Here is a 24553-nt window from a genome sequence, read left to right as displayed (position 1 = left end):
CCGTGTTTGTACTTAATTTCAAACTATAGTTTCACTCAAAAATTATTTCCTGTGAAACTTCATTGGTATCTGGTACCACTAATTTTGCAAGTGTATTACTGGAAGTTTGGAAGGCATTGCTCAAGCTGTTAAGGTGAAAAGTGACACACATATTATATTTCGCTTGTTTTACAATTTTTCTGTAAATAATGTATTGTCCTCACATGTTCCCACTATTCATTTTCCTTAAATGCTGAGTGAACCGGTTAGTGCTGTTCGCTTCATGTTAGGGAAGTTGTGAGGGAGATGTAGGTGGTTGAATGGAGGCACTAGCTATGCACTTCATGGCCACACCCTCTCCGGTGGGACTGGGCTTCTCTCAATAGGTCCTTCAGGCTATCCAGCTCCAGGCCCATGTGGCCCTCATATTGGCCCCGTAGCAGCTATACCCTTTGCAGTGGCATTAGTTCCTCCACTGCTAATACCATCTATGAGCGCTGTGGGCCAAGTTCCCATTGTTAGGGACCTAAAATAGATTAACTATCGATTACAGTTGACTAGATAAGAGTAGTTTAACTGCAGTATCTATTAATAGTCCTAAAACCAGAAAGACTAATGTACTTATGACTAAGTCTTGACTGTATTTATTACCTCATGTCAAACTTGTGACAGCTTCTTAAAATAGATTTCATAGATTAGTACATTTATGTAATGCAGCATTTTAGCTCTAGTGGCCGTTTAAGTCTAGTTGAAGCCATGACAACAGCTTTATAACCTCAGTCATCATCACTGCAGAGCAGGTTGTCATGGTGATGTCAGTTGTATATATTCAAACTGGCCGTGAGCCCTGGTGCCTGATGGTCCTCATATCGCTGTGACTCTTGAGCCCTGCGATACCCAACCATTTACTCTCGAGCTGAAAACTGAATTTTGAATAGTTTATAACTTTATTTATACATACATATATATTTATATTTATTTAGATTTTATTATATAGCATATTTGTATTTAGATCTGTTAAGTTATCTGTAGTATAATATTTATTTATAAGATTTATTGGGGTTTTATTTAGTTAAGTAGTTTATTTAGTTAAGTAGTAGTTTATTTAGTTAAGTAGTCTTTAGTTTAGTCTTTAGTTTAGTTTTTAGTATTGTATAGTGCATTGTTTCTTGCTGATTTTCAATTAATTTCCCTTGTGTTTTAACCTACACCTTCTTTTTTAATTTTTCTTTCACTTCGTCCTTTGCTGAGTGTGACTGTGTCGTGAAGAATGGACAAGAGGTAAGTGCACTGAGCCAGTTACTACATATAGTAGATTATGGGGGGAGTAGTGGAAGGGGTCACTCCGCTCAGGGGCTAAATACATTGTGATGGGGGCTGTGGGTATATTTGTGTCAGATATTATACAATACACAATATCACTAGCTCGGGGAATATTCCTGCGGTGCAGTACTGAGTGTATAGATGTGACCTGCATCTTGGAAAATAGCTGCATCCCCATTTTACAGCAGTAGTTCCCAAAAGCAGTATGTGTCCCTCATGTGCTAGGTGAACAAATAGGAGCATTTTCGCATTAAAAATGAATTATAGTGGTGCATTTATGGATAATACATCACTTCCCTTATCTTCTATTTGAAAATAAATATTCATTATTTCCATATATAAAATAAAAATGTATCACAACAGGACAACAGAAGACAAGCTGAACCCTGCCAAGCGAATTAAACTACATGAAGATCAAAGCCAACATTGCAGCACTGAAAACTCACCTGGCCTAGGACAAGAGGAGAAAGCTGCATTTTACAAACTGCTGGGTAGGACTTATTTTCTCAACATTTATTAACATTTAATAAGACCAAATTGTTAAAATTATTTTTCTAAGAACCATTGCAGAAATGTTGGCATCTTATTCCTGTACAACCCCAGATGTCAGTGACAGTCGGAGGGTCCAGTGATATGGGGCCAGTAAATGTTTTGCTTGGTTTCTAGCTCTGTAATTTTTCCAAATAGTATTCACATGTGAGCATTGCTTGTGCAGCACAGAAGTGTCAGCCTGTTTCTGCTACTTTAAGGCTGTGAGTAAAGCAAATACCTTTGGTATCCCAATGTAACATTCTATTGGAGAGAAGAAAAGGTTATTCCCAGCTAATCAGACAGAGTGCAAAATCCCAAAAATGGTTCCTGTCTTGAAGAATTTCAGACCACTTATCCGTTATTGTTGTAGACAACATTCACTTACTGTAGATCAATCACAGTAGACACTTGGCAAAAAATAAGTTTGGTTTTGCAAAATACATCCACACTGATGCTATGGAACACGGAAAATGTGGCAGAAAAATGTAAGCAATAGGACAAGTACCAATAACAGAGATATATGTGCATTAATATGCAAAAACAAATAATTTAATTTATAAAGTGGGAAGTAAGAATGTGTACAACTATCAGTTTATTACACAATATCACCTTGACAACACATGTTTTTAAAAATAAATATTACCTCTAGTGAGAATGCCACATATTCATGTTGCAGTACATATATCCATCATTACACCATGGGGTCCGTCTTCTCTATCTGCCATTGCAAAGGATTTTAAGATTGGAAAATTCTGGGAATTCTTCCATCTAATATATTACCTATGGGAAACTGAGATTTTAGCTACCAAAGCCCATTATTCTTTGCATAATAAAATTAGGCCAATAAATTCAATATTCTGATCAGAAGCCACATTCAAGATAACTGAATGAGTCCACTAAGCTTCCTATTCAGAAGGAGGAACTTTTCATTTATTTATCTAGTTATTTGATGGTGAACATGGATTAAGGATGCAAAGGGCCACAATACATGTAGAATGAAAGAACAAAATAAAATAGCACAAATGTTAACATCATGATGATTTATAAAAACAGTTATAGCTAGCAAAAAACAAGCACCAGAAAAAATTATTTTTGGACCCCCCCCCCCTCCCCACATATAATGAGGGAAACATTTAAATTGTATATTGGGAGCACTAGGTAATTGTAATTGAAAATAAATACAGTTCTCTACTTCTAGGTCCAAATGCCCTAAAGCTGAATTTGGCTGAGAAGGGGCCCTGGATCTAAAGGTCAAAGCTTGGGTGGGAGATTTAGAGTTTAAATTTCCTGGAACAGACTAACAGGTGGTAGTGTAGAGAGGGGGAAAACATCACTATCTTCTTGTAATGTATGTATGCACTTAAAGGAGCTATTTGAGCCAATAAATACCATTACTGGTAAGAGGCTGCTAGTTCCTTTGGGGGCACCTGTCCCTGCTGTGTTCCTGTGATAACTGATTAAAGGGCACATTTTAATCCATCCTCGGCTGTCCAGCATTGAGCCCAGAGTCCTGAGTCAGCACTGTCCTGCTACCCAGCAGTCCTGATCCACAGTAAGTGGTCAGAGAGCATTCAGTCAGCACAACCAGCAAAGAGCTGCCACAGCAGCTACACTTTTCACAAGAGGCATGAGTGGCTCAAGGTGCCTTTAAAGCTGCCTGGTGGTGGCAGCTATACCCTCCTACAACTGGGGATATCACATTAGTGTCCAGTTAACACTAAAAGATGCTGGTTTGGCCAATTGGTGCCAGTCGGAGTAGTGAGTGGTGACTAACTTCTGGCAACCAGCAACACCCTATAAACCCATTGCATCATGTTCAACTTTAGTATGAGAAAAATCCTTTAGACTTTAGAAAGTCTGTCTAATATGCTAAATTTATACACTTATAACATATTGAATATTATTTTATAGGTTACTCTGTAGAAAAGCAGGTGTCCATATCAATCAATGAGATGCTGCAATTTTCTAGTAGTTTATGCATGAAAGTAAATGTCTGAATTGCAGCTATGGGCAACACCAACTCTTACTCACAGTTACATGTACAAACGATGATGTAAATATTCCCCACTATATCATATAACATTTGAACATTTCATGCTTTTTATTGCAGAGGAACGTACCATCTACAGTTTTCTGAGAAGAGATTATTGCATGAGAATATCAGACAAGGTATTTATTTTACTGTTACTTAACCATTACTATTTTCTTATAGTTTTACTCAATAGCGTGTAATATATAATGATCAGTCTGATAATGTCTGATTGTTTGAATCTGGTTACAAAACTTATTTATACTTTTTTCACCATGTAAACAATTTAAAGGGGATTTCATCATTATGGGGATGTTTATTGCACATTATGGATGTAGTCACTCCCAGTAAGGGGCTTCTCAACATACACCAAAGACTGTGTCTTCCAGCAAGAGGTTGTGTTGTGTCTAAGTCTATCTGCAGTGTGTTTATACACTTTCAAACCAACATTTCCGATTTGAACATCAGGACATGTTAAGCCATGCCTCTGATATGCTCAGCCCACATTTAGATTCACCAAACCTATGCCCCCAAATCATATAGCCATGTCCCTAATTCTTGGGAACACACCCTTTTTGTCACAGGAAACGGACCTGAACCACTGTACAATAGGACTGCTGGCTATGTACACATGTTTTTCTCCATTCTGACTATGTAACGGGTATTTATTTTCTAGTACCTACTGGCAATGGTGTTTGTCTACTTCCAGAGAGCCGGCCTCACAGTGAGCGAATACACCTGTATCAATTTTTACTCCGCACTGTAAGTATTTTCCCTCATGATTAATTCCCTCATGAGCCAAATACATGGGTTATATACTCACCTAATAAACAATTTACTGTCTGTCCAGACAATGGAGGATCATGTGTTAGAACTAAACAATCAAATAACAGAGGAACTATGGGTGTAAAATCAGGGCACAGCAATGTACAGGTCATTTAAGGCCTAGAGGTAAAAATTTCCCCTCTCCATAATTTGCTGCAAGAAAAAAGCACATATCTGTCAGCACACCGGGCGAGCAGCACTGTAGGGTATATTTGTTATTGAAAGACATCATGGTCGAAAGTCTAATCTTTTATCTCAGTTTATCATGGCAATATATTAATATACTTATCTCGGTGCTTCAACATTAGTTTATCACCGTGGCAGCTGAGAGATACTCAGCTGTGATGGAGAAAAATATCCAGTGGCCCATGTTCTCCTCTGAGCATGTGCGGGGCCCAGCACACGCGTGTAACTAAGAAGCTCGATTCAAAAAAAATTCTATATGTAAAAATATATTGTAGAACCAGAACACACCCTCCCAGGCACCCAATAAATTGTATATATTGCGTATATAGCAAACCCCCAGCTTGACACCCCCCCTCTGTCCCTCCCAATCTTTCCACCTTGTAAATCAATCCCCTCATCTTTATGCTGTTAACATAAAAATAAAAGCAAAATAAAGTCAATAATATATATATATATATATATATATATATATATATATGACTGTACATATGAAATATGTTATATTATATTTACAATCTCCCCCTCTCCCCTATTCGGTTAATTAGATTATTCAATGTATTCTTTCTGTTAATGCCAATCTGAGGTGTCGCTTACAGATCAGGGATCATGGTGGATACTTGTTAAATAAGACAATCGCTGGAGTGAATATTGTTGGTGGAAATCTCATTAATACATTATGCAGAGTAAAAAGATTTCAATTAAAGCATTTTCACCAGAAGAGGGCCCTACCTCTATGATAGATACACCCTCTATCTATTCCACACCACAGTTTATTCACAGCCTGTACTTTATAGAAAAGGAACTATGCAAGATATGGCAGCTTCATTTTAATCATGGTAATTAAAACATATTTTGTAAATTTGTTGGCTATATGACACAGACGTACCTACTCCTAATGGTCTTCTGTTTCTGTAGGTTACTTGCATATAAAATGGAAGAGGAAGAATTTTGTTACCACACAATCTACACTTATGGTGCACGACATGCTCCTTTCGAGATGTTCCTGAAGAACACAGAAGCCTTGTGGACCAGAATGCAGCTCCGAACATTTGTGACTCTGGAACAGTGTGAAGAGGTGTGTAAAATAGTAGGATACGTAGAAGTAGAAGAAATTCATGGACTATTATGGGGTTCAGTGGAAAATCACCTCTTGTAAGCATTGTACAGTGTAATGTATCTGAAAAAAACATGTCGCTCCAATTGAACAACATTAAATACCAAAGCAATTTGAAATAGTAATTAGTATTGTGCGTTACACAAGGATGCTGTTTTACTATATTCACACAGCAGCATCACTAGACTGTGCCCCAGGGTTCCAAGCTTGTTGTCCTGGTTCTACTCTCGACCCAATATTAAATGACCTATTACTGCTCAGAGAGTGCACAGCTGTCAGCACCGTGCTGTCAACGACAGGGTAGAACATTAGTACATGTAAATGACCCCCAGATAGGAGGGTACACGCTTCCTAGAGACATCATGTGATGTTCTTTAAGCCAACCTCACATCGCATGTCAATGGAGTCACCATATGGCATGGGAGAAGCATGTAGCACCACATGCAGACATATAAGGACTGCAGCTGAGACTAGCATAATATCCACCCACAGTCTCCACTGCCTACCACCTTATATACACGGCCAGCATCAGAGACTCCTGGAAGACATGTGACTCAGTGATGACACTTGATGGGCTTCCTTACAGAATGATGTAATGTGGAGAGAGTTCTGTGCACAGCAATTTCACATTGGGTTCTCCTGACACAGTTACAGCATATGGGATCATCTGGCACAGTGGTGCATTAATTGTAATATCTACCTGCTAGTGCTTAATGTCAAGGATATAAGTGAGCTCTGTCACTTTCTAAATGGTTATTGACCTTGTGCAATCAGAATGCAATTAGAGCACAATATTGTGACACAGAAAGCAGTGCAGGAAGTGTTTATAAGAGAAGACTGGGACACAGGAGTCGGATGTGACTATAGCAATGTGACTATACTGTACTGTTACATATATTTACTGCAGTAAATAACTACTGATGGGTCTTTGAGTGGTAAATAATAAATGGTTATTTAAGGTAAAAATTACTACTTAAAAGCAAGGAGTCAGTTGGGGGACTGATCTGTCTAGGGGATTCTCTGCATGTGAACTGCTATGGAGACAATGCCACTAACACAGTAACTACCCAACATTGTGGAACATGAAACATAATGATATTGTCCATCTGTATATGGAGATCTCTCTTAGTAATTGCCAGTATCATGCTCTGAATATCTAAAGTGTAAAGCATTGGCTCATAGATCTGTGCATGTTGTCACTAGGAAATAGATCAAACGTTTGAGGTTAAATATTAAAGGGAACGCTTTCCTCATTGTGCATGGACACCTTTATTCATCATATTCCTATTGTCAATATGAACTAAAAGCACTGTATCCCAGAGCAATGATGGTCAACAAAAATGTGGTTCCCAATAGCATGTTTTACATATCTGACAGTCACAGGGCCACAATACAGATTCTGGACCCACAAGATGTGCACCTCTACAGGGGCAAACGCAGGATTTGAGGAGGATGGTTACCACGGCACACCACCAGTGGGCGTGACCAGCATGCATGGGAGTGTGGCTATAATTTTAGACAGTGCTAGGTAGCTCTCTAACTCTTCCAATCCCCCTTTAAATATACGAGCAATGCTGCGTGCACTACTGTTAGATGCATGCAGCTCTCCCTTCATGAGCAGAGCAGTGTGAAGTGGGACATACCTCCCAACTGTCCCTGTAGTCGGGACAAAGTCCTGACTGAGTGGGTCAGTCCCCAAACTCAGAACTGCCCCACCAGAATCAGGACAGTTGGCAGACTGTCCTGCTCTCTCCTACCTGTTCTTCCTGCTTTCAATACTTGTTACTGCTGCTTGTGTCCTAAGCTCAGTTGTGCTTGTCTGGATCCTGGAATGTTGGGTCCCTGTTTGGAAATAGAATAGGTACATGAGATATAGAAATACCTGCAAAGAGTGAACACAGTATGCCTCCCTTCCTCTATGCAGTCCGACACTAAATCAAAACAACTCATATTTTATTATTAGTGCCCTTTTCTTGTAACTAGCCCGACTGTAAAATAATTTTATTCACCTTTAGTAAAAAGACCTATTTCCCCCAAACAACCCCAACATTAATTGTAATCACATTTATTAAATAAACCTGTTACCTACCATACATGAAATAACTTGCATTCACTTTTAAGAAATAGCAATCCTGTTTCCAAAACTCTGCCACACATTTAATTAATAGCGCCCAAACCACCCCAACATTAAATGAATCATCCCACCCTACATTAATAAGTCTGCACCAACCCACTTTTAAATTAGATTGCCCCACTATAACCCCACAAACAAAATAACACCCATGAATTAGATACCACCTACTTCACACATTACATTGCCACAAGCCGCTTGTACCATCACACACACACACTACATTGCCACAAGCCTCCTGTGCCATCACACACACACTACATTGCCACAAGCCCCGTGCCATCACACACACATTACATTGCCACAAGCCCTGTGCCATCACACACACACTACATTGCCGCAAACCCCGTGTCATCACACACACACACACTACCTTGCCACAAGCCCCCTGTGCCATCACACACACATTACATTGCACACAAGCCCTGTGCCGTCACACACACACTACATTGCCGCAAACCCCGTGTCATCACACACACACACACTACCTTGCCACAAGCCCCCTGTGCCATCACACACACATTACATTGCCACAAGCCCCTTGTGCCATCACACATACACACTACATTGCCACAAGCCCCCTGTGCCACCACACACACCCTACATTGCCACAAGCCCCCTTTGCCATCACACACATTACACTGCCACAAACCCCCTTGTCAACACACAGACACACTGACATCAGCACCTCTCACTTACCTTTAAGTGCACTTCTGCTGCATCGCGCCTCACTGCTCAGACAGGAAGTGAAGTGAGCACTCCCTGTCTGAGGCCAATCAGCAACAGGCAGCCTCACGATTGTCTGCATGTTGCTGCCACTGAACACCAATGATTGATCCTTGCTCCCCCCCACTCGCAGAACCCCCTGCACCCCCCCCCTGCTAGCAGCACCCCCTCTGCCCCCGAGCTCGCCCCCTCCCTTTCTCCACCCACGCCGGGTGGGGAGAAAAAAAAAGTCAGGCACACCAGGCAGGGGTTTCCAGAGACTAGAAACCCCCCTGCGTGCGCCCCTGCTCTATTCTAGAGCATGGATGTCCAACTAGACTGTGATCTGAGAGTGACCCTCAAAGTCACTTGTGTGGCCCTTTGGCTCCGTATGTTGAATCACATTTTTCTTATTGTATTGCTTTAGGTGATGAGAGACGAGCACCACTGGGCTTGGCAAAGAAAGCGTAATAACCATCATGATGGAGCAAGAAGGCAATATTCCAGGAGACCGTGTCGTCTGTGTTACCCACCTCGTCCCTTTCCATTTCCCTGTTACCTGCCCTGTGTCCAGCTCTGGAGTATCCACTAAAAATAACAAAAGTTTTTGCAAATCCTAAACAAAAATAGCCAAAATTAATTCATCAAAAATTAATTTTTAGATATAGAGGATAAAAGTAAACATGTATACACAGACACAACATTATAAGTGTAAATACATCTCAGAGGTGCTGAGAGAACTGCGTTAAAAATATATAACGATACACAAAGCCTAGCTATTGCAGTGATTTCTAGATATTTCCATGTATATTTTTGGCCAAAGGATTAAACTAAATGACTCTTATTTAGCAAAATAATCAGGTATAATAAGCTCATATATGGAATGAACTCATGTAACACCATTATACAGTACAGGGTATTAGCAGATAAATTATTACAGTACAACATGGCAGGATGTAAACTAGAATAAAGATGATAAAAACAGCAAGCAGCAACTGAGATACAATAATTTTCATGCATTATATAAACAAATAGAAACACTTTTATTAGTGTTATATACACAGGTATAATGTTAGTATATGCTAGGATTAGTCAGAAAAATACCATTTTAAATATATTGAATTTAAAAAAAATAGAATATTCAGTCAATAAGAAGACTACAACAGGCTATTTGAAGATTAAATATTGTATTGTATAGGAAATTATTAGAATCCGTGAGCTGATTAGGAAGATGTAAGAGTATTGAATGAATAAAAATAAGGTAAAATATCATAAGGTGTTAGTAAAAATATGAAAATATTTAGCAAAAGATTGAATAAAAAAAGAAATAGACTATTACAAGATATAGTATAATGTTAGGTTAGGGCCCTGCTGCAAGAGTCTACCTTGACGTGGTGGCAGGCTTAATAATTTTTTGGTCAAAAATATTCAGTTGTGTGGTAATGGTGCATCTCTTCATCTCTTGTAGCCTAGCGAGATAAAAGCAACATATGGATCACATCAATATATAGATGGTAGAATAACAACTAGCACCGGTATAGTACATTTCTCCAAGAACACGTTCTCACATTCTTATGTATTCCATGGTAACCTGCCCACTCTTCATCACTGCACGTTATTGCTAGCATAAGTTTGATTACAGAGAATACCTCTTAATTTTGTAATTACAAGTCTCCATAATGTAAATCATAATTATTAAAAAAATAATGTAAAATCAAATATTTCCACGTTCTGGTATTTGCGTGTTTATAAGTTTCAGTATTAATTTTATTCGCATACATGAGGTGCGTAAGTCTTTTGGGCATGTATTCCAAATTGTATTAGCATGTGCACTGGGTGTATTTGGGAACGACGCTACAAGAGATGTGGAAACACAGAAAGTATAAGTACGCTAAAATGGGGCAACAGTGCAAATGAAACAGTCCGATACTATGAACATGTCAGCTCTTGAGACAAGTGGTGCAAACATATAAAAGTGTTTAGTGCTACAGAATTTGTACAGGATAACATGATTATTTTCTTGTAATGTGCCAAAACAACATGGTTTTTATTGCAACAAAGTCATTTGTGCTATTGAGAGAGTTGAAGCCATACTTGCCTACTCTCCCAGAATTTCCAGGTGGCTCCCAGTCTTCAGAAGAGTAGATGACCTCCCGGATACTTACGGCATTCACATTCAAGGAATTGAATAGCGGGGGTGGGGCTTAATGACAGCATTAAGCCCCTTCCCGTTATTCAATGCCATGAATTTCAGCATTGTCTGACAGGGGGCGGGGCTATGCTGATGTGACAATGCTGTCACGCCCCCTCCTACCTCCTGTCACATGACTTGTTCTCTGTGCTCTCCCATGGGACAGATTTCAAAAGCTGGCAAGTATGGTTGAAGGACTGTAAATAGAATGAAGCTACATCATTTATTTTTATTAATGACGATGGCTCAGTGCTTTTTCATTTCATCACTGGTAACTGTACACTACTACCAGAGGCAGATTGGTTATAGACCTTACCAGGACTTTTCCCGGTAGGTCGATGGCTTACTGAGGCTGCCTGGAGGCAGTAACAGGCTGTGTGCACATTGTGAGCTGCAGCAGACCCTGCTCGGCAGACCTGCAGGTCTTGTAATCAATAGCCGAGCCTGCAGCCTTTATTTATTGGTTATGTGCCTGAGACTGGCTTCCTGCTTGATCAGTTTCTCTGGGATTGACTAGCTAAGCCTGGCCAGCCCCTGCCGAGTGAGACACTAGGCTGGGAGATGAGAGGGACACAGGCTGAGAGGTAAAAGAGAGATACACAGGCTGAGAGAGACATGGGCTTAGAGAGACAGATTGAGAGCTTAGACAGACACAGATTGAGAGAGAGAGAGAGAGGCTTAAAATGTGATGATGAGCTAGACAGTGGATCTGGTAATTGCCAAGCTGCCAGTCTTGTAAAGGGCCAGCTGACCATACAAGAGAAAGTGGAGACCTCTGCACAAGAAAAGACGGCAACTTTCAAGTCTTTGACATGGTGCATGAGGAGGCTGAAAGGGAAGAAGCCAATTTAAAGGTCTAGCTACAAAGTCACTGAATGCTAAATTTCATGATTATCCCCTTAATGACAGGAAGGAGAAATTTCATACTTTTGTGACCAAACCACATTTTAATTTTGCTACCTATTGGCTAAACAGGGAATATCTTGACTGCATTATCTGTCCTTTTAAACTTTAATTTGTTTTTCTCAGGACAGATTGGGCTCTCCATTATCAGGATAGTGAAAAAGATATATTTTAATGTTAAAGGCAAATTGGCAAAGAATACTCTTATCTGTGATTCTCCCCATAGGCACCTTTGCACAATTAGTACAAATCTGTGTAAGTAATGTCAGGTACATAGTGGTATAGGATCTAGATATAAAGGTAGATTTTTATTAGATTCTTTATTTTTTATATGCTTTATTTCTTCAATTAGAAAGTGAAGAAAAATAAACATCGTAGATCTGCAATCCAATGTAAAACATACAAATCATTATATAGTCATGTACATAATCATGTATATATATTTAAGACACTGAAATATTTGCGTTTGGGTTAAGAATTTCTTAGCTTTAAATGCCTTATATCAGACAAAGAGCAAACTTAACATTGTTTGCATTTTGTCTGATATAAGGCATTTGAAGCTAAGAAATTATTTTGTACAGCATCATTTACATTCTGTTTTAGGTAAGGAGTTAAAAAGATAATATTTTTTGGTATAACATTGTTTGCACTATCTTTTCTAGTACGTGTTAAAAGTTAATATATGCTATGCTAAAAAAATATATTGTTATGGATTGTTTCAGGGATGTGGGCCCCAAACCAGTATCTTGCCTAGGGCCTCATGAGGTCTAAATCCGGCTCTGCTAGCAGCATTGCAAATGGTAATAATCCAGGGAAAGCATGGGCTTGGAAAAGGTAATACTACTGTCTCTCTCTACATCAGGCAGAGCTCATTCTTGTTCCACCACAAGAAGGTTGTCTTAGCAAACAACAAGACTTATGTGGTACTCCTAATATCAGCACTGTCTTGTACCAGGCAAAATTCACCCGGATAGAATCTCTGGTTTTACATGTTAAGATTCTTGCATACTCTTTGCCTGTAAGAAATTATCTATACTTTGTATAGTTATAACTAACTAGTCTCAGGGGAGTGCTGGGAAAATCTTTACAGTGGATTGTCTATCAGTGTCCTGTCGCTCTCCTGCTTAAGAAAGGTCTAAGCATGTTTTCCTTATCTCCTTGCTGGAACACAGGTGTATTCATTACTGACTGATACATTTCTCCTTTGCTCTAAAATCCAGAAATTTTGCAATCACAGGCCTGGGTTTATTCACGTCTCCCTCCCTCTCTGGGCCCAATCTGTGTGCTCTCTCCATCTGTGGATCACCTAATTCAGTGCGGATATCCAAAGACTCTGGTAAAGTGGAACCCAAATATTCTATCAGTTGTTAATTGACTCAGGAATTCCTATGAAACATAAATTGTTTCTACGGTGTCTATTCTCTAAAACATCAACCTTATCAATCAGAGATTATATGGTTCTATTCTGAGAATCCATAGAGTTTTGTTGGGCGTGAGATTTATCCTCTATATTGCTCACTCTTTGCTCAAAAGTAACAATCCTGGCACTGTTGGCATCAATTTTGGCCAGAGTGGAGTCATATCTAGTTTGCAGATCCTCCAATTTCTTGTCAATAAGGGGCATGAGGATACCAGAAAGTTCGGAAGCTAACTCTGTAACAGTGGTAACTGTCAGCAATGGAGAGTCAGCGACAGGATTACTCGTATTATCTAGAGAGTCAGTATGAGCTCTTAAGTGGGATGAGGAAGCTGACTTGCTTTGGGTCTGTTTGAGCTTACCCATCTTAAGATCGTGTGAAGCGTGTCCAGAGCAGGAAGAGGATGTCTTGTCTAGGAATCTATCCATACCCCTGTAAGGGGTGCAGAAATAGAACCTTCTATCCCTTTTATCTGTCTTAACTATCTCTAAATTAAGTCAATGCAATACCTATATAAATCACACCCCTCCTAAGCAAAAGGAATAGATGCCTCAACAGAGAAACATTCATTCACATATTAGTGTACAAGTCACATAAATACTGAAAAGTTAAATCAGTATACATCTGGTAATCACACGTTTTCAACAGTTTTGCATGTGAATTGTAATAAAAGAATATTCATTGAAAACAAAACAATAAGTAGTGTGATGATTAATGAGTAATTTTCTGTTTAAATTCTCAAATTAACACAGTAATCTATAGCCTGTAATGAAACACGTTTTCCAGAGATCTAGGAGTGAACATAGGTAGCCCTGTTCGCACCTAAAATAAAGTACTGATCTATATTACGTACATTATTATTAGTACCATTTATTTATATAGCGCCACTAATTCCACAGCGCTGTACAGAGAACTCTCTCACTTCAGTCCCTGCCCCATTGGGGCTTACAGTCTAAATTCGCTAACACACACAGACAGACACACAGACTAGGGTCAATTTGTTAGCAGCCAATTAACCTACCAGTATGTTTTTGGAATGTGGGAGGAAACCGGAGCACGCGGAGGAAACCCACACAAACACGGGGAGAATATACAAACTCCTAACAGATAAGCCCATGGTCAGGAATTGAACTCATGACCACAGTGTAGTAAGGCAGAAGTGCTAACCACTTGGCCACCGTGCTGCCCATCATACATACAAGAAACCTTCGAAAACTAGCAGTGAATAATATAACGGACTTGTATTATGTTCACCCCAATAAAGGATTACAAAATGTCTGGTAACAGTGCAAATTTATGTTGAAAGACATTCACTATACTTATACCTTCTTAGCTGCTTCTGCTTAGATGAAGATATACTCAGCACTTTAATCGCAAATTGTAAGGTTTGTTATGCCAAACTTGCACAGGAATCTCTAGACCAGCGGTTCCCAAAGTGTGCGCCGCGGCTCCCAGGGGTGCTGCGGCCAGGAAGAAAGGGAAAAAAACAAAAAAACTTACCATGCTGGCGGCGCCCGGGACCCGGCATCCTCCTCGCTTTTCACTGATTGACGTCATCACGTCCAACATATTCAGTGACAAGCGGCAGGAGAGAGGAAGATGCTGTGTCCCAGGCGCTGCCGGATTGGTAAGAAGACAGAAGAGAAGACAGAATAATTAGAAGAATGAAGGCCAAGTACGGTAAGTAAAGAAAGGGGAGGGGAAATGGTGATAGGAAACAGCAATGGAGGGGCAAAAGAATGAAGGAGGGGGCAGAGGGAGGATGAAGAGGGGCAGAGTGAGGATGAAGAATGGCAGAGTGAGGATGAAGAGGGGCAGAGTGAGGATGAAGAGGGGCAGAGTGTGGATGAAGAGGGGCACAGAGTGTGTGGGTGAAGGGGCACACAGAGTGTGTGGATGAAGGGGGCACAGAGTGTGGATGAAATGGACACATTGTGTGGATGAAAGAGGCACAGAGTGTGTGGATGAAGGAGGGCACAGAGTGTGTGGATGAAGGGGGCACTGAGTGGGTGGGTAAAGGGGCACACAGAGTGTGTGGGTGAAGGGGGCACAGAGTGTGTGGATGAAGGAAGGCACAGAGTGTGAGGATGAAGTAGGGCACAGAATGTGTGGATGAAGGGGCCACAGAGTGTGTGGATGAAGGAGGGCACAGAGTGTGAGGAGGAAAGGGCACAGTGTGAGGAGGAAAGGGCACAGTGTGATCATGAAGAGACACAGTGTAAAGGTGAAGGGACACAGTGTGATGATTTTTGTACATGTTGTTTTATTTTGTTTGATCTTATTCCTCTTAGTATTAGCTGTAAATTATTCTTTGACAAAAATATAATTGAAAAAATATATAAAATTATTCTTTTCCCTTGGATTTATGTGTATTATTTTTGCAAACAACTTACTAAGTATTTCTGTCCTAACCTAAATACTTATTACGTTATTTTAACCCAACTTCTTATAAAATAGGACTGCTCAGTAATTATTTTGCAGGGGTGCCTTGAAAAAATTATGGTGACTCTAAGGGTGCCGCAAACTGAAAAACTTTGGGAACCACTGCTCTAGACCTGACAGGCACCTATACTGTATGAAGATAAATATTGAATAACAATCGAGCTGTAATACCGAATTCATAGCAGATTGTAAAATGAAAGCACTAACCCTATTAGCTGTTTCTGTTCAAATGGAGAAATACTCAGCTCTTCAATTGCAATCTGCAAAGTCTGTTATGCCAGATCTGCACAGGAATCTCTAAGTGTTACAGGTACACATACTGTTTCAGAAGTGCAGAATCTTGTAGATGTATAAATCCAGCAACTGTATAGAAAACATCCACCAGATGGCAGGCAAGAGCAACAGATGCACGTCTGAAACAAAATCTTGAGTAATTATCCAGTTATAGGGCCGAGAACTGTGTTTAAAGGATGTCCAGTATGCCGGCGAAACTCTGACTCGTAGCAAGTGGTGATCGTAAAAACTGACCTCTTAGCAGTAAAAAGCAATGCTCTCACATTGTCTCTCAGTAGTTGTCTGGAAGCAGTGTAAGACTGGGGCATTAAGGGCCCACCGGGGGACTGCAACGCTAGGGGCCCACCAGAGGGCGTGTGGCCCGCTATCATAGAGGCAAGACCAGACACTAGAGGGGGAGTGCTCAGCCCACGAAGGACAGCTAGCAACATTAGTGTAATATATAAAAAATGCAGTGTGTGTATAAAGAGTACACAGTCTTGACCTGCCCCTTAGATTGGGCAGAACAGTCACCAAAAATCAGGATTGTCCCACTAGACCAGGCTTGGCTAACCTGTGGCACTCCAGGTGTTGTGACAAGCCCCAGCATGCTTTGCCAATATATAGCAGTTTATTGCTGGAAGGGTATGCTGGGACTTGTAGTTTCACAACACCTGGAGTGCCACAGGTTAGCCAAGCCTGCACTAGACTCATTTGACAGACTGTCCTACCTATTCTTGTTACTTTTACCACCTGTGGCTGCTGGTATTTTTAGTTGCGGCTTGTCTGGATCCTGGAATGTTGAGGGCCCTATTTGGAAAAATAATGGGTACATTCAGAAAATGCCAACCAGCGTTAAATCAATAGGATCCACAATTAATACTTAGGCCTTACTCCAGGCCCAACATAAAAGTAATATTATTCCCATTTAATAAACCTATTTCCCTTCCTCCAGACAGCCCCTGCAATAAATTAAACACAATTACGTGTAATAAATATACCTATTTCCCACAACCGTCACTGCCATTAAATAATTCATATTCACATTTAATAAATAGACCTCATGCTCCTCAAACTCAGCCCCACATTAAATTAATAGCCCCCAAACCACCCCATCTTAAATTAATAGTCCCCACTATAAAATTAAATTGCCCCACCTTCACCCTATAAAGAAAATAGCACCCATTGTTTAGCCACCACCTACTATACACACATTACATTGCCACAAGCCCGCGGTGCCCCTTAATCACCATGCTGTGCCTCCTTATGATCATAGTGTGCCCTCCAAGTTGCTTTTGCTCCCCCCTTCTCCTGGCCCCCTTCACACTCTGCCATGCTGCATTGGCCCCCTTCACATTCTGCCATGCTGCCTTGGCCCCCGCTTCACACTCTGCTATGCTGTCTGTGCTTCTTTTCACACTCTGCCATGCTGTCTGTGCTCCCCCTTCACTCTCTGCCATGCTGCCTTTGCTCCCCCTTCACACTCTGCCATGCTGCCTTTTCTCCCCCTTCACACTCTGCCATGCTATCTGTGCTTCTTTTCACACTCTGCCATGCTGTCTGTGCTCCCCCTTCACTCTCTGCCATATTGTCTGTGCTCCCCCTCCACTCTCTGCCATGCTGTCTGTGCTCCCCCTTCACTCTCTGTCATGCTGTCTGTGCTCCCTCTTAACTCTCTGCCAATTCTGTCTGTGCTCCTACTTCACTGTGCCATGCTCCCCCTACACTCTGCCATGCTCCCTCTTCACTTACCTTTTCTATCTGCTCATTTCGTTTATTTTCTTCTCTTCTGTCTTCGGCGTTTCTCACTGAACATCGGGCGTGACATTCAGTGCGAACGGAGCCGGCGTCTCGGTCACATGAGTTGTTTTTTTTTCTTGTTAAAGTTTCTCGCTCCCCCCACCAATGAAGAGGGGAGCGATTCAGGGTCGAGGCCTACCGGGGGATACCCGGTCCCCCGGCGGGCCAGTCCGACCCTGTCTTGAAGGTACAATTTTTTTGCAGAAATCTATGAGCCACAATGTCTCACAAGATGTATTACACAATCGCTTCACAATGCACCGCACCCCAACACTACCGGCTGACAGATTGGGATGACCCTCAAAATTGCAGATCTTTAGGTCTGAGAAAATTAGTCCACACACATGGATCACCTGCAAACTGGAGACAGGGTGTTTCTTGATAATTGCACCTTAGCTGAGGCAAAACCATACATATAAATACGTCTGTGATTAGTTCTTATGGGTGGGAGCTAACAGGCTTCCAAAAGAAGGGAACAAATAAGGGGTGAGTATATTCAGCAGCCGGCAGACTCACAGAGAGGCAGGGGGCTGAAGGGCAGGGGGGCATCTGCCCCTGGGCCACTCGGTATAGTACCTCCTATGGGCTGCCGCCGCTTGTTGGTGAATGCGGTGCCATCCACATATATAGAATACTATCCAGTGCACAGGCGGGCGCATCACATGACACTTCATGCGGCCGCGTCATTCATTCAATAACGCGGCCGCATCGACGGTGATGTGACGCGCCCGCCTGTGCACAGGATAGTATTCTGTATATGTGGACGGCACTGCATATACACTACTAAATTGCTCTGTGGACTTTGCTACATGGCTCCTCCAATAGCCTATGGGAGCCCTGTAGCACAAATCACTGAGGGCCAGGGTGTCAGATTGACACCATGTGCCCTGCCTCTCACCCCTCCCCCCCAGTACCAGTCCTCTGATTATGATTGGGCAGCCCCAATCTGTCATATACATGGGAGTCTCAATCTCACTAGGAGGCTCCCATGAAGTAGGTAGAGATTAATAAATATATAAATAAATATATGTATAAATATATACATATATAAATAAAATAAATACATCTAATATAAATAAAAAAAATATAAAAAATAAATAAATAATAAATATAAATATATATATATTTTCTTTAAATACTGGTGGCTTCCCACCAATACAATGGGAGCTTCCAATACAGTAGGAGGCTCCCATTTAGGCAGGACAGGACAAACACCCAGCCCTGCAGCCATTATTGAAGACGAGCAAGGAAAGCACAGCAAGAAAAAAGAAAAACAGAAAGAAAGAAATTAAAATCACTTGTATTCAGGGAAGTTTATGTTCAGTTTTTTTAATATTATCTTTTTAATTTTTATTGTTTAAAAATAGCATGTGTTTGGTGTATGTGTGCAAATACACAATCATACAAATAGTGCAGTGCTATTTGTATGATGAGGAGCAAAACCAAGCCATTTTGCTGGCAAAAACATCAGTTTTTAAAGCAAAATGGCTTTTTGCACTTTGATAAATCAGCCTCTGGGTTCAGTACTGCAATAGAACATTATTATATAATCTATTGCTAAACCCCCCTCCTACCTCTACGGATGAAAAAGCAAAAGCATGCACAGTGCGACAGCTGTATAGTCTATCACTGGTGAAGTGGAACTACTGCGCAGCCGCAGCAGCTGCTCCCAGGCATAGCCAGACAGTGGAAATCGTCACTGGCGCCCTGTGGTTGAATGGTGAGTCCCAGGTACAGTATAAAAATATAGGATATATATTCTTTATTTAAATATACAATATTATTTACTTCAATTGTATTTTACAGTTACTGGGTACTATACAAACTGAAAGTCAGCTAGATGGCATAGGATTGTTTTGATCAGTGGAAGCAGCAAAAATGTTATAGATCCGCTATTGTATAATTAATGAATCATTACTAAAGTAAGTACTGAGGCCTGCCTCTAAGCTTTCATCAGATTTCATATGTATATATATATTATATATATATATATATATATATATATATCATACTTGCCAACTCTCCCGGAATGTCCGGGAGACTCCCGCATTTTGTGAGAGTCTCCCGGACTCCCGGGCGAGTGTGGCAATCTCCCGAATTCTGCCCACTTCACTAGGAAGTGCCCCACTTCCTAGTGAAGTGGGCAGAATTAGATCCCAAACGCCGCGATTCCCGGTGAATCGCGGCGTTTGGCCCCGCCCCCGCTGTCAAATGACGCAATTTGCGTCATGACGTCACAGGGGGCGGGGCCGAAATGACGCGATTTCGGCCACCCCGCCCCTTCACGCCCCCCTCCACTGGCTGGCTCCCGGAAGGGAGCTGAAGAAAGTAGGTAAGTATGATATATATACATATATATATATATATACATATATATATATATATATTTATATACACACACACACACACACACACATATATATTGTGACAAGAGCCCACTACTGCAGAAGCACACGCGTACAACTTCTTCCTTTTTATGGTTCTTTATTGTCAGGATGGTAATAATGTTTTGACACCGTATACTTGCACAGCAATTATGGAGACCCTCAACGCTTACTATACATAGTCCAGCTCTCTGTCCAGATCAGCCAGCTAGCCCAGCGTTGATCTCTCTGAACAATGAAACAAGCAGGGTTTTATACCTGACACTCCTCCCACAGGCCTAGCTTGATGGACAGGTGACACACCCACCTTCTCTTTTAAAGGAAACGCCCATCCCTGGCTCTATTTAGACCAGGGGTGTCTAACCTTTTAGCTTCCCTGGGCCACATTGGAAGACGACGAGTTGGTTTGGGCCGCACATAAGATACACTAACAATAACGATAGCTGATCATCCAAAAAACCATAGAAAACATAGTTAACATATATATATATATATATGAGAAAAAAGTGATATCTATATATATATATATATATATATATATATATATATATATATATATATATCACTTTTTTTAAAATCCCCCTATACTTACCTTTTAATCGCCCTGTTCAAAAAATCCTCCCTAGTTATTATACTATAATCACTTTTTGTATTGTTTCAATGGAATATCAATAAAGTGCATTTAAGCCAGGCATTGTATATCAGGGTGCCCTGACCAGGCCTGTGGTACCTGACATATACATCACTGTGACCCCAAATTGTGACCTGTTTTGCTAATTACTCCACTATGTTAGTTAAGGGGTAACAACTTATAATGGGCCAAGAGAATAATATATAATGCCCCATTAGTATTACAAGTAGAAGTATGTAGCAGGGAGATAAGGTCCATGATGCTCTAGGACAAGATGACTTTTATTCACTGGTCAGCATCCCTTGAAATAATAAAAAAAATCCCCTGTCCTCTTCTCTTCCTTTCTCCAATTCTGTGCTGCTGATTGTTCTTCGCACGCGGGTGACTCCTCTGTGCTGCGCTCCGCAATGGATGTTGGGCGTGATGACATCACGCTCGACATTCACTGCGAGCACCGCACGGAGGAGGAGACAAGGGAGGGAGCCGGAGTAGCAGCTGACGTGACCGTGTGACCGCAAGGTAAGTATTTTCTTTTTTTTTTTTTTTGCAGGATTTTTTTTCTCCATTAACAGTGCTGCCCCCTTTCCACAACCAAAACTCCTTCTGGGCCACATTTACAGGCCTGCTGGGCCGCATGCGGGTTGGACAACCCTGATTTAGACTATCAGACCCACCCTGTCTGCTTGCTGAGAGGAAGCAGCTTTTAAATCATGTAAGTTAACCAATTTTAAACTACACATATGTTTTTACCTGGTTTAATCTCCACCTAGGTACATAACTGTGCCAATGTTTTACTCTACTTCCCTGCTTTCTCTGCATATTGCCAGCTAAATGCCTCCTTTTGTTACAATATATATATATCTATATATATATAAATATATATGTGTGTGTGTATATAAATATCTTTCTTCAAGTCCCTTATCCTCTCCCAATCCTCTAACACCCGCCGCCTCTTCGCCACCTTCAGCACTCTCCTGGCCCCGCCCCCTCCTCCCTGACTGCCTCCGACTTTGCCTCCTTTTTCTCCTCTAAAATTGAGCCCATCTGACTTGAAATCACCTCCTCCACTCTCCCATCCACCCACCCCACTCTTCCATCCTCCCCCCTAGCCACCTTCCCCTCCACTCCTTCCGCCCTACCACGGGTGAGGAAGTCCACTCTCTCATTTCATCCCCCCCCTCCCCCTCTACCTGTCCCCTGGATCCCATCCCCTCCCACCTTCTTTGCTCCCTTTCCCCCACTACCTGCTCCCATCTCACTCACCTCTTTAATCTCTCCCTCTCCTCCGGCATCTTCCCCTCCTCCTTCAAACATGCTCTTGTTTCCCCCTTTCTTAAAAAACCTAATCTTGACCCCACTTCTCCCTCTAATTATCGGCCCATATCTCTTCTCACCTTTGCCTCCAAAATTCTTGAGAGGCTCGTCTGTAGCCGTCTCTCCTCCTACCTTTCTGAACACTCCCTCCTTGATCCTCTCCAGTCTGGTTTCCGCCCCCTTCACTCCACTGAAACTGCCCTGGCTAAAGTAACCAATGATCTCCTCTCGGCTAAAGCCCGGGGCCACTTCTCCCTTCTTATCCTCCTCGATCTCTCTGCAGTTTTTGACACTTTCAACCATCCCGTTCTCCTCCACACCCTCCAGTCCTTTGGCCTCTCCGGCCCAGTCCTGTCCTGGTTCACCTCTTACCTTGCTGACCGTTCCTTCTCCGTCACCACCTCTGGGTCTCTCTCCCCCCCGTCCACCCTTCCAGTCGGGGTCCCTCAGGGCTCTGTTTTGGGACACTTACTCTTCTCTCTATACACCTCTTCCCTAGGTGAACTCATCAGCTCCTACGGCCTCAACTATCATCTCTACGCTGACGACACTCAACTTTACCTCTCCTCTCCTGATCTCTCTCCCTCCCTCCTCTCTAGGATGTCCGCCTGCCTCTCTGCCATCTCCTCCTGGATGTCCTCTCGATTCCTCAAACTTAACCTCGCCAAAACTGAACTCATAGTCTTCCCTCCCCCTCGCACCTCGCCCCCTTCTGACCTCTCTATCACTGTCGACAACACCTTTATCTCCCTTGTCCCCTAACTTCGCTGCCTCGGGGTCATCCTCGACTCCTCTCTCTCCTTTGGCCCCCACATTCTCTCTCTTGCTAAATCTTGCCGCCTCCAGCTGCGTAACATCGCACGCATCCGGCCCTTCCTTTCCCAAGATGCCACTAAATGTCTCATTCACTCTCTGATCATCTCCCGCATAGACTACTGCAATCTCCTCCTTACTGGCCTCCCCCTCTCTCATCTCGCTTCCCTTCGATCTGTACTTAATGCTGCCGCTAGGCTCATCTTCCTTCTTCGCCGCTCCTCTTCTGTCTCCCCCCTCTACCAATCCCTTCACTTGCTCCCCTTACCCTACAGAATCCTGTTCATGCTCCTCACTCTTACATACAAGGCCCTCGCCAACTCCACAGCAACCTACATCTCCTCCCTCCTCTCTATTCATGCTCCATCCCGCCCTTTCCGATCGGCCAATGACCGTCGCCTCTCTTCCCCCCTGATCACCTCCTCCCACGCACGTATCCAAGACTTCTCCCGCGCTGCCCCCCTCCATTGGAACCAGCTCCCCCGCTCAGAACTTCCCCTAATCTGTCCAGTTTCAAACGGTGTTTAAAAACCCACCTTTTTCTTAAAGCCTTCCAGTCTCCCACTTAACTCCCTACCTGTTCTTCTGACTCTTCCCCCTCATTCCCCTTCCCCTATCCCTATCCTCCATTCCTCCTTCTCTCCCCTGTGTCTCTCTGTCAGTCTTCCCCTCCCCTTAGATTGTACGCTCCTTTGAGCAGGGTCTTCTCTCCTCCTGTCTTCACCACTTTTACTCTGCTCGCCAGCTACCTAGCCTTCTCCCTGAGGACCCTCTTCCCCCATCCCCTATCGCTCCCTCCTCTTCCCCTGGGGGTCTCCCTCTCATCCGTTCCCTCCCTCCTTGGTGCCGTTGTTGGCTGACCTTCCCCCCGCCCCTCTAGCTGTGCCTTGAGCTCACTGAGTTACTGTGATTATTGTTTACTGTTCTGTGCCATCTCTCCTCGTATTGTTATTTCGTTTGTCCCTGTACGGCGCCGCGGACACCTAGTGGCGCCTTATAAATAAAAAATAATAATAATAATTAATAATAATATATACTGCTCAAGCTGTCTGTAAAAGATCATATGTGCAGTCTTTAGTTAAATAGTATGGTTACCCTCTATTTGTTTGTATAAGAATTGTATTACGTTGCTTGTATACATATATGTATATGTGTATATATATGTGTATGTGTATATCTACAGTATATGTATATGAGTATATATATATATATGTATATATATATATATATGTATATATAGATGTGTATGTGAATATATATGTGTATGTGTATATATGTGTGAGTATATATATATATATATATATATATATATATATATATATATATATATATATATATGGGCCGCTACCTATGGGCCAGTGCTGTGTGCTTGCCCCCTGGGCTAAAGTCTGCCAGCCAGCCCCTGCAGAGAGGGTAACTCACCGCAGCCCAAACAGTCTCTCATCCGGTGCTTGCTGATCTCTCCACCCGTCACTCAAGTAAGTACAGCTGGATAACCTCTGTGCGAAGTAGCGTATGCTCTAAATCCTTTTAGCAGCACAGGTATCACCTGAACCAGGTG

General features: G+C 42.0%; 1 protein-coding gene across 1 annotated transcript; it reads left to right on the top strand.

Moving 5' to 3' along the window:
* The first annotated feature begins 1081 nt into the window (after positions 1 to 1081).
* LOC142151962 (speedy protein 1-A-like) lies at positions 1082 to 10554 on the top strand. The gene is made up of 6 exons (XM_075208110.1): positions 1082 to 1260; positions 1666 to 1793; positions 3944 to 4002; positions 4539 to 4624; positions 5789 to 5948; positions 9251 to 10554. The coding sequence occupies exons 1-6, from the start codon at positions 1250 to 1252 to the stop codon at positions 9413 to 9415; spliced, it is 609 nt and encodes a 202-aa protein (XP_075064211.1). The 5' UTR covers positions 1082 to 1249; the 3' UTR covers positions 9416 to 10554.
* The last annotated feature ends 13999 nt before the right edge of the window (positions 10555 to 24553 follow it).

Source organism: Mixophyes fleayi, chromosome 4 (genome assembly GCF_038048845.1).
Source record: "Mixophyes fleayi isolate aMixFle1 chromosome 4, aMixFle1.hap1, whole genome shotgun sequence".
NCBI classification, from domain to species: domain Eukaryota; kingdom Metazoa; phylum Chordata; class Amphibia; order Anura; family Limnodynastidae; genus Mixophyes; species Mixophyes fleayi.
This window is presented reverse-complemented; position numbering and strand designations above follow the sequence as displayed.

Excerpts from the sequence above, each read along its gene's own strand:
- LOC142151962 (XM_075208110.1), top strand. Across the intron at positions 1,794-3,943 it reads TGCATTTTACAAACTGCTGG|AGGAACGTACCATCTACAGT; the intron begins GTAGGACTTATT and ends TTTTTATTGCAG. Across the intron at positions 4,003-4,538 it reads GCATGAGAATATCAGACAAG|TACCTACTGGCAATGGTGTT; the intron begins GTATTTATTTTA and ends TTTATTTTCTAG.